The sequence below is a fragment of the Hevea brasiliensis genome, chromosome 1, assembly GCF_030052815.1.
Source record: "Hevea brasiliensis isolate MT/VB/25A 57/8 chromosome 1, ASM3005281v1, whole genome shotgun sequence".
NCBI lineage: Eukaryota > Viridiplantae > Streptophyta > Magnoliopsida > Malpighiales > Euphorbiaceae > Hevea > Hevea brasiliensis.
Window position 1 is genome coordinate 24,485,325 of NC_079493.1, and position 11,199 is coordinate 24,496,523.

General features: G+C 31.0%; 1 protein-coding gene across 1 annotated transcript; it reads right to left on the reverse strand.

The window, feature by feature from the left end:
• Nucleotides 1-5,931: 5,931 nt before the first annotated feature.
• LOC131176061 (uncharacterized) lies at nt 5,932-7,291 on the reverse strand. The gene is made up of 4 exons (XM_058141272.1): nt 6,888-7,291; nt 6,640-6,747; nt 6,231-6,510; nt 5,932-6,098 (listed from the first exon to the last, which is right to left on the reverse strand). The coding sequence occupies exons 1-3, from the start codon at nt 6,991-6,993 to the stop codon at nt 6,407-6,409; spliced, it is 318 nt and encodes a 105-aa protein (XP_057997255.1). The 5' UTR covers nt 6,994-7,291; the 3' UTR covers nt 5,932-6,098; nt 6,231-6,406.
• Between the last annotated feature and the right edge of the window lie 3,908 nt (nt 7,292-11,199).

Below are 11,199 nucleotides of genomic sequence, written 5' to 3' on the forward strand. Positions count from 1 at the left end.
ATTTATATCAAATATAAATTAATAATTAATCTCTATTAATTAATTTCTCATTAATTAAATTTATATTTAAACACTTTAAATATAAATTTAACTTATACTATACATCCAATAACCTAGATTTGGTTTCAAGTCATGCTAGGGACTTTGCAATCTAATTGCAAACCAAACCTATTTAATTAATCAATTAAACTCTTTAATTAATTAATTAAATCATATTTGATTTGGTGATTACTTGTGCATGTGTGTGACTTAGTAGGCTCATCACTAATTGGCATGAGACATGATATCAACTCTTAATATCATCAGAACTCTTTCTTACCATAAATGATTTCTCTAAATCATTTTATGCACCTTATAGACCATGGTTAACACCTAGCATAGCATGCCATGGCCACCCAATTAGTAATAAGGTTTACCTTAAATGAACCTATAATCATATGTTACCATGCACTAGAATCTCTCTGTTACAAAATCCCAATTCGAGCTGGAGTCATGGTTTATGTTAAACCCCATTTGCTATGAATATTATGTTCTCTTTTAATTCCAGTTCTTGATTAAAAGATTTTTCTCATCAGAAACTCTTTTCTGATTAAATTTATCTGTCCTGGCCAGGAACTTGAAACATCAAGAACAATTAAATGAACATAGGATTTTATCCCTATTTACTTAGAGGAACATATTCCATCTTGATCAACACCTACCTCCATATATAACTAGTAGGAGCCAACACATGCCCATATACCCATACATAGTACAAGTATGAAAGCAGTATCAAACTCAAACCACCTATATACAAGATAACTGTGCTATCTCAGGTCTAAAGATTATATGCACTGATATGATTTATGACAATGCATTGACAAGAGTAAACTCCATGTGCTTGTCATAAGTGTCACTGGTTCGGCCTACTTATCATGTATAAGTGCCTATCATGTTTGTTATATGGCATGAGACTCACCATTCCATCTTATTTACATCTCATATAAATAACTTGGGAACAAACATGATTATAATCTTTCTGGATAAGTCATGTCCTTATTGTGAAGTATCCTCGATTATGAATCTATTTATGATGCTTTGTACTAGAGATACTGTCACTCATATTCTTAACAACTTAAGAATAGAATTTCTAACAAAATATCAATGGACCTTTTCTATTACACATAAATATATTATGTAAACGGAAAAGTAAAAATGTCTTTTATGTACAAGATACATACTGAATGATATGCTCTAGGGCATACTACTAACACTTGGCAGAAGGTGTTGTATAAATGTAATTTCTTGCATTTTAAGTGTCACTTTATGATATGTATGACATTTTAAGGCATTTTCTTGATTTATATTGTCTTAATTATGAACATTATAATTGCATTGCACCTACAAATTATTGTAGACTTAATTTCACTCATAATTCTACAACTTATGTGGCTGTATCAGTATCGCCCTTTAATTTGAATTTATATCATAAAAATTCGTAAACTTCAATTTAAATGTCACTAAAATCCTTGTGACCTGCTATTATAGGTTTTAAGGTTAACTTATGGCTAAATTTCACTAATCGTCCCTTAACTTAAATAGGTTTATCATAGTCATCCTTCAATCATACTTTTAGAAATAGTTTAATACTATATAATTAATTAATTATTTAATTTATCATATAAAAATATTATTTTTACATATATATTTTTTAATTTTATTTAAGTTAATAACTTAAAAATTTATGTCTAATTTTAATTCCTTTAATTTATTTTAATGTAAAAAAATTAATAGCATACAATTATTTTACTTTGTTTTGAAGATATTTAAACCTTGATTAAGTATATATATATATATATATATATATAATTTTTGTCTTTAGATGTTAAATTAGCAAAATTGTAACACCCCTCACCCGTCTACAGTATAGCCGAGCAAGGCGTGCCGGAACACCTAGTCTGTGATTATTTCATTTCTTGAACTAAATTTGATTTTAAGAAGTCTTTTATGTAATATTCATATCATGCTGATACTATTGTCATACTTTGATAAAATCAGTGTTTCAAGATTGGTAATAAAAATTTGGCAAGGTGCCATCTATATTTAGGACAAACTGTCCTTCCAAACCTGTTGAAAACAGTTTAATATGATGATATCGAAATCTCAACTATTTCACAGTCTCTATTTCTCAGTAAAGTCAATAGACTTTTACAGTCATTAAACAGTTCCATAATACAGTCCATAATAATTTAAATATATGTAGAAAATCTCCATGTCATTTAATATGTACAAAATATTACAAACTTTAGAGCTTTCATAACATTACAAAATACAGGGCTGAATTTCAAATATACAACAAAAGTACAAAATACAAGATATCCTAAGTCCTACCATGCATGCAATGCAGTGCAGATGACTCTGGACTCCTGTGCAGATCTGATGTCTCACCCGGTCGTAGGTCTGCTGGGCTCCCCAGCGTTGTCTCCAATACCTACGCGTTACAAAAGCAACGCGCTAAGCAATTTTGCTTAGTGGTGCTAAATATAAAGAAATATACACTAAAATAAAGCAAATAAATTTATGGCATCGGTGTTCTTCACAATTGTTGATTCTACCTTTATTTGCTAACATTTCAATATCTGCTAATTTTGGTAGTGTTGTATGTCAGAAGACTGAATTTAGTTATTTGAATTTAGTAGCACCTGAATTACTGCCCGTGTAGCCTATATACTGACCAGACTGGATAAACGGATATACTGGCACTGGGTACCTAGTACCTCGGGCCGTCACACCATCGATCACAAAGTGTCTCCCGGTGTGCAAACAGTGTGGCTAAGAAGCCATATAGTCAATCTGGCGATAAGCCAAGAATAAATACACAATATGTATAGCCGTAGGCTATTAAAGTCACAGTGCGGCATAATAAGCCGTAAAAACACAGTATGGCATGAAGCCATTTACAGAACAGCTGTTAGAATCCTATTGGCATGCCAACCTATCCATACTAGTCAACTAGGCAAACTAGGGCACATTATAAATTAATTGTTTAATTCTTCAAATTTTTGGAGTTTACTAACTATTATATAATTCACAAGTCAATGCATATGTTGACCTTTTTAGGTAATATGGATAAGTTGTTTCTAGTATCAATATGTCACAATTTAAATCTCAATATGCTACCAATATAGTGCAATTTACCATTTTTACAAGTTGGCATTCATTGCCAAAATGCTTCAAGCATCATTATATGTAAGATGTCAAATTCTTAATTTTTGTGTGCTAGATTGGTCTAGCTTAAAGTCCTATTTCTCTTTGTTTTTAGCTTCTGGTCAAAGAAGCAAAATTGTAGCTCTATGTCTTATTGCACGTGGGACAAAATTTCAGGTCATTCTGAGTTGTGTAGACCAAGATATGGTCAATTTGCTAAAGCTGGACAGATTGCACTTTTAGTGCATAATTTGGTAAATTTTAAGGTCACTTTTGGTTCGGCAGTTTTTGTACCCGAACTTGTGCAAGCCATTTGACTTGGTTCTGGTCATTTCTGGGCTTTGGTGTCTTCATAAGAATTGTAGATATAGGTCTTAACTATTCATGGTCAAAATTTCAGGTCAATTGGACCAGTTTTGAGTGAGTTATGGCCTAAACACTAACTGCTGCCCAAATGGTCAGTTTTCAGGCCTTAAATGCACTAATCCGGATTTGGTCATTTTTAAGGTCAGTTTCTAGGCAGAATTTTGGCAACTTTTCTACATGAAAATTGGCCTATTTGGTGTCTAGTTTCACCCCCAATTGGCCTCATACCAATTGGGTTCACAGTTTGGTACTTATGGCCTAATTTAGGTGCTGTCTTCAATACACCACCTGCACAAAGCTCATACACTCCCAATTTAATGTTCCTTCTCCTCCTCATTACTACAATATTCAATCAACAAAACTTCCATACATATATTGTACACAATTCCAGCAATAATTCTGGGCAGAATGTTCAAGTGCTCAATGCACACAATTCATCATTAAGTTCAACATTCACTTCCACCAAAATTCAACATACTTCAATGTCAATATTACACATACACTTCAACATATTCATACTTCAATATCACTTACACTTGCTGCCCACAATTTAACATCAGCATATATCATTAATAACCACATGTTCACACACAAATTCATGCTATTAAGGGCTACCAAACATCGCAGTTTGCTCAAGGCATCAAGGTTCCATTTCACACCCTTAATTTAAACACTACATGCACATACTTAAATACAAACTTACTACAACTTTCATTTGAATTAATCAACCTTCATTTTCATTCATTAGAAGTAAAAATAACTCAAGCTCAACAAGGGTTCATGGCTGCCAAAAATGGACAAGTCCATTTCTCACTATTTCTTTCATTTCTCTTCACCAAAACACTCACCTCAACCTAAACACAAGTTTTACTAAAGCAAGGGAGAGGTTTTGGACACTTATAACTTTTGGAGCTTATCAAAACTTCACCAAATCTGGTTTTTCTTGTTGCCAATATCTTCCCCAAGGTGAATAGGCAAGCTTTAATGAAGGAAGCAAGTGAAAATGAGGGCTTGATGATGGAGAGAGAGAGCTTCATGCATGGGCGGCCATGGAGGACTTTGAGAGGATCAATTCGGCAAGCTTCTCTCAAGGTTGAAGATGACCCAATTCTGCCCACTAATGCTTATTTTATTTAGTTTATAATATAGTTAGTGGAGCACTACTGAGTTGTTTAATGTTTAATTATATTAAGTTTCCTTTATTTACACATTTACCTCTTTTCTTTCACAATTTACATAATGTATCATAATTTAATTTTTCATGTCATTTCTAAAGTGTAATATCATTTATTTTTAATGGACATTGAGGTCAAAAGGCAACACTAGGTGTCAAATGACCAAAATACCCCACTTCGGGTTATATTCCCAATTTTTCAGTAACACTAATTTTTGTCTGTTTCTCGATTTTTCATTTTTCTTTATACTAATCTATTAATTTTTCCTTGATATTTCTAGTGTCAATTACATTTCAATAAACCTTTATTTGTGTCTCAAAATTAAATTCAGAGGGTTCTGCGGGTCTGGCAACGGCCTTCCAGTCTGATCACCCATCATTCTTTGTCTTACTCGTTTAACTTAGCATCATTTTCTCTCTTTCATTTTTGTTTGATTTTTCTTGTATTTTCTTTTTATTTATTTCATCATTATATGTCTGTTCACTATCACCGAAGTGTAGTTCTAGACATCCTGACTTGCCTGGACTGTTATTTGACTACTGGAGCAATAGAACGTACAGAACACGTATAGGGAGGATGTTACAAAAATAATATATCCAATCTTAATTATTATTTAGTACATTTTGTGTTAAAATTATTTATATATTAAATAAAAGCTTAAAGATTTTTGTGAGATAAATTAAAGTTGAGTGATATGTGTGGTATATTTATTAAAGTTAAATGACAATAAGTGAAATTTAACAATAAGTTAACCTGAAAACTTATAATAGTAAGTAACAGATATTTTAATGATACCCAAATTAAAGTTTAAGGATTTTTATGATATAAATTGAAGTTGATGATATAACCAATTAAGTTGAAAGATTATGAGTGAAATTAATCCCATTATTATATTATATTCCAAATATTTGCATTCAGGCAGTAAGTCAACATCTTGATCATGATTTTTTTTCAAATCACAAGAAAATGGAAGTTTTTAGCAGCTTCAATATTTTCTATATGTAGTCTAAATTATTGCTTAAAGAGTGAAAAACATTATCGTTTTATTGAAATAAAACTAAAGTGAACTTTATTTATTCAAATAAGAAAAGAAAAATTCCGCAGCGGCATCGCACGAGTTATCAACTAGTATTAATTATTTGATATAATTACTTGTTTACGAGTTCGTATTAAGTTGTTAGTTTCTTTTATTCATTAACCCCGTGAACAATATATTGCAAAATATGATTCATAATTATATAACGTTTCCAGCCATGTCTGGAGTACTCGTTGGAGGTGGCATAACATTTCCATTCGAACCTGATGGTGGTGGTGCTGGTGATGAAACTGGTGGACCAAGCCCAAGGCTACTGCAATCTGCTCCAAAGTAGCCTGATAGAAAAGCAATACATATGAATCCTGGGTACCATCCCTAAATATTCTTCAATTCTTATACATTGCAAGAAGAACAAATAATTCTTTCCCTTATATGGTTCTTGCAAGAGTAATGAGGAAGTATCTTACATTATTGACCAAATTTGCTGAGCCTCCATTGCACTGGCAAGTATGTCTTGTTCCATTAGGCAAGCAGGATCCATCGGCACACCAAATAAGGTTACAAGCTGTAAAATAAAATTCATTAGTTTAGAAGGCATATAACTTCTTCCAAATGTATACAACAGTGACTGATATATCGATGTTTAATAATACTCCCGGTTTGTTAAATTTAGTGGAGGTGGAGGGACAGGAACTGATGGAGGAGGTGACGGTGGAGATGCATTTCCACATTGAAAATCAATTGTGCCTGCAAAAATTCATAAACACACATACACAGGGTTACAAACACGATATATCTTTTAAGTGTAGCAGAAAGAAAGAAAGAAAGAAAGAAAATCACAATTGGGAATTAAGCAAGAAGGAAAGGTCAAAGCACCAGTCTGAATCTTTTTCCAACCAGAATAGCAGTCACACTCAAAACCAGGCAATGTACTACTATTCTTGCATGTCCCTTGCCCACAATAAACCGAAGCACACAAACCATCTGTACATACAAAACCCATCTGATCAATCACACTATTCAAAACCCAAATCGGATAACAAACCAAAAACCAATACCAAAACACCAGAAAATTTCCAATATAAAGAGCCTCAAAACTTAAATTAACCAGTGCAAGAATTTACCTCCTGAAGTCGAGTTTTGAGAAGTAGCAGTTGGATTGCATGTGAAAAGAGTGAAGAGAAGAATATATGGAGAAAAAAGAGAGAAGTTGAAAGTGTATCTCTCCATAGTCCGTGGGGTGGCTATGGCTATGGACAAGCAGGTTGGTAATGAGCATTTATAAGAAAAGGGTCCAACATAATAGCCGATAAACTCACCTAGAAAATAGACCCCAAAATGTAATAGCTTAATCTGTTGGTATTTTCGGTCCAACTTCGTGGGACTAACGGTGCACCATTGGCGATGATTTAGATGTTGTGATTATTAATTGAGCTTGATACGTGCAATGTGGGAAAGTGATAGAGATGTTGTTCTGGGCACAAATGGGCGAGGAGAACAATACAGGAATTTGACATGGGTAAATTACTTTTTCATTCGTGTCATATTATATTTAACATGCATGTAAGTCTTTATATATATATATATTATTCAAGTATGTGATTTATTAAGTTCGAGCCAGGTGATATTTAGGTAAAACTCTTCAAGCAACCTTATAAAGAAAGTTCACCTAGAAATCAATTCTACACTATTAATCCAACCACTTATTAATTTTTTTATTATATTTTAAAAATAAAGGAAAATATTTATAAATTTTAATTTTCTTTATATATTTTATCCTTATTTTTATCAATTTAACTATTAATCAAGAGATATATAAAATGTTGATAATAGTGAGAACTTAGGAAATGGATAAATCTATATAAATAATAATAAATAAAATAAAGCTAGTTTTTAAAATAAATTCTTCCAATAAGTGGCAATCCATTAATTTTTTTTATTTATCAATTTTATCTTTAACTTATTATCACTATTTAACATGCAACTTTTTAAATTTTTAATTATATATATATATATTTCATTAGTCTTATTATTACCACTAATTAATATGTGCCTTTTTGATTTCTTAATATTTGATATAAAAATTTTAATAAAATTAAAATATATCTATATTTATGAATTATAATGGCAAAAAAGAAATACATTTTATCATTAATAATAATTAAAATGCTATATTATCACTAATTACTTGTTAATGTAACTTTTCGATTTTCTAATTCTTAACATAACATCTATATAAATAATATAAAATTTAGTTATTAAATAAGCTCACAATATAAAACTGAGTTATGATAGAAATACAACTCTGCTAATGACGTGTAATTGATAAACATAATAGAGATATATAAAAAGCTATAGTTACACGTATGCAATCGTAAATGAATATCATGTAAAATTACTATTGAAAAAATAATTCTACTACACATTGTAGCAATAAAGGTCAGTATAAATTTAAAATCATTACAAAAAACTCGTTAATCAAATCAAGAAAGTTATATATATATATATATATATATATATATATATATATATGGAGATGGTGAATGTTTAGTTTAATTAAAATTTAAAGATTACATCATCTGTCAACCTTTAATGAAATTAATCAGGTTTAGAAAGATTTTGATGACGCACCTATACATTTTCTTTTTGTTTACTATATGGAAGAAAATAAGAAAAAGAAGACTTAGTCTCTTGCAAGTTCTTGGGAAGGATTTTAATTAAGGGGGGTGTTTGGTTTACCTGTTGAGTGCAATTGATAGTTGATAAACACTCAAATAGATGAACTAGAGTGTTTGGTAAGTTTTAAAAAATAAAGTTGATAGCTGATAGGTAGCTGATATGGTGCCCATTAGCTGCAGTTTGTATCAGCTCTATTTTTAGAGCTGTTTTTCATCAACTGATAACTGATTTGATTTTATTTTTTATTTTGACCATATTATACTTTTTTATTTAACTTAAAAATTAATATTATTAATACTTTTTATTTTTCATTTATAATTTTAACCTTTTAATTAACACATTTCAATTTTATTAAAATATTTTGTATTAATAACATAAAATGTAAAATATTTATTTATATCTAAAAACTTAAAATTAATTATAAGTTTTTTCTTTATCAACAATAATAATTATTTTATTATTTTATCAATATTTTTTAAATTATTTAATTATTTTTTAAAAAATTTAATTATTTTCTTATTTCAATAATAAAATAAATAATATAATATAATAGATTAATAATTATATTCTTATTTTAATAATATAACAAATGATATAATATATTAATTTGATAATTGTATATTTAATTTAATAATAAAATAAATAATATAATATAATAAATTTATAATTTTATATTTATTTCAATAATAAAATAAAATATATAATATATACCCTTATTGATCATTTCACATATCAACAGCAACAGCTAAATATAGTTTTACCAAACACTTAACATAAATCAGCTATCATCAACTACCAGCTATCAGCTATCAGCTATGTGACACCCCTTACTCGTCTACAGTGTAGCCGAGCAAGTTATGCCACTCAGCGTGTCGGAACACCAATTCATGTTTCAATTTCAATTAATCCCTTTTAATTCATTTATTTATAATTTTTGATAAATCTAAATTTTTTCGCAAATTTTATAGAAAATCCGGCAGAGTGCCGGCTATAAATTGGAAAAACAGTTCTTCTGAACCTGTTAAAAAACACTCCCAATAATATCATCACATTATTCTCAATCAAACTCCAATACATTCTCAACAATTTCTCAATTCACTTCAGCATCTCAAAATTCAATTCAATTCAAAACACAGTCAACTCAATAAAAAATGCTCAATTTATTACTGAACATATTTCATAGATACTTACATCAAAGCATAATTACATGAATTTATAATATACATTACCAAAGGTTACAAAATACAAAATATCAAAATATCAAAAGTGGCCTAATGTCCTACCAAATGCACTGCAATGTGAGGTGACTCTGAACTCTGTGTGCAGATATGAAGGCTCACCTCAGTATGCGGCTCTTTGGACTCCCGGCTATGTCTCGATACTGCGTGTGGCAAAAGCGACGCGCTAAGCAATTCTGCTTAGTGGTGACAATATAAAATAAAATAAAATAAATATAATAATTATGCAGAATATATGTTTACATTTTTTGGTAGACTTAATTTCTGATATTTATTGCAGTATTATTCGATTTAAGTTTGGTAAGATTTATTAACATTGCCCGAGTAACCTATACTAGTTGACTGGACTGGATAAACGGGTAAACTGGTACTGGGTACTAAGTACCTCGGACCATCACACCATCGGTCACATTGTGTCTCCCGGTGTGCAACAGAACAGCTAATAAGCTGTGATAATTATCGGGGATTAAACCCGAGTATAACAACTCAATATCATAGCCAAGGGCTATTATGTCACAGAATGGCATGGGAAGCCATGAAATACAAAATGGCATAAAGCCATATGCAGTACTGCTAACAGAACCTTATTGGCATGCCAACCTATCCAAACCAATCACATTAGGCCTACTAGGGCATTTAACACCTTTAATTTGTGTAATTCTTTGAAATTGAAATTTTTATGACCACTATTCCTTTCATTAGTCAACCAAAATGTTGACTTTTGCATTGACAATAGGTAATTTAGTTTAAATATTATCAACATACCACATTTTGTATTTTAAACTTGTTGGTATTGGTTGCCAATACCATCTCTAAGCTTAATATGAATTGGACAGAATTTTCAATTTTCAAGCCTTGGGTTTACTGTTTCATTAGTTACTGTTGCAGTGGGAATTTGGAAAAATGGTAAACATGAAAGTTGTTCTCATTTTGTCTAGTTGAATTTCCTTTTTTGAATCACTCCATTTGGAATTTTGTAGCTCAAGTTATGGCCTAAAAACCATAACTGGCCGGATTGTGCAGATTCCAAAAATCTGGGCAAAACTGGTTCTGCCAGATTTGGTAACCTAAGTTTGGTTGGCAATTTGACTAAGTTATGGTCATAATTTGGGTCAAGTTTCTTCATGAAAGTTGTTGGTCTATATGTCACCTTGTTGCTGGTAAAATTTCAGGTCAATTGGACCTTGCTACATTGAGTTATGGCCAAATGACCAAATACTGTTCATTTGGTCATTTTGCCCAGGCAGATTGCAGGTCACCCGGATTTAGGTAAACTTTTGGTCAAGTTGGTTTGGTTTTCTGGGCATGGTTTCTTCATCAAAGTTGTGCCATTATGTGTCTAGTTTCATGTCCAATTGGCCAAAAACCAATTAAACCTCTATAATTCAAGTTATGGCTGTCCAAACAGGGTGGACTCACAGCCACACCTGCAGGTCACACAAGGCAGCCACTCCAACCTCAAATCCCACAACCCAATTCACTTCATTTTTGGTTCAAACCAAACCAAATGGTCACTAAT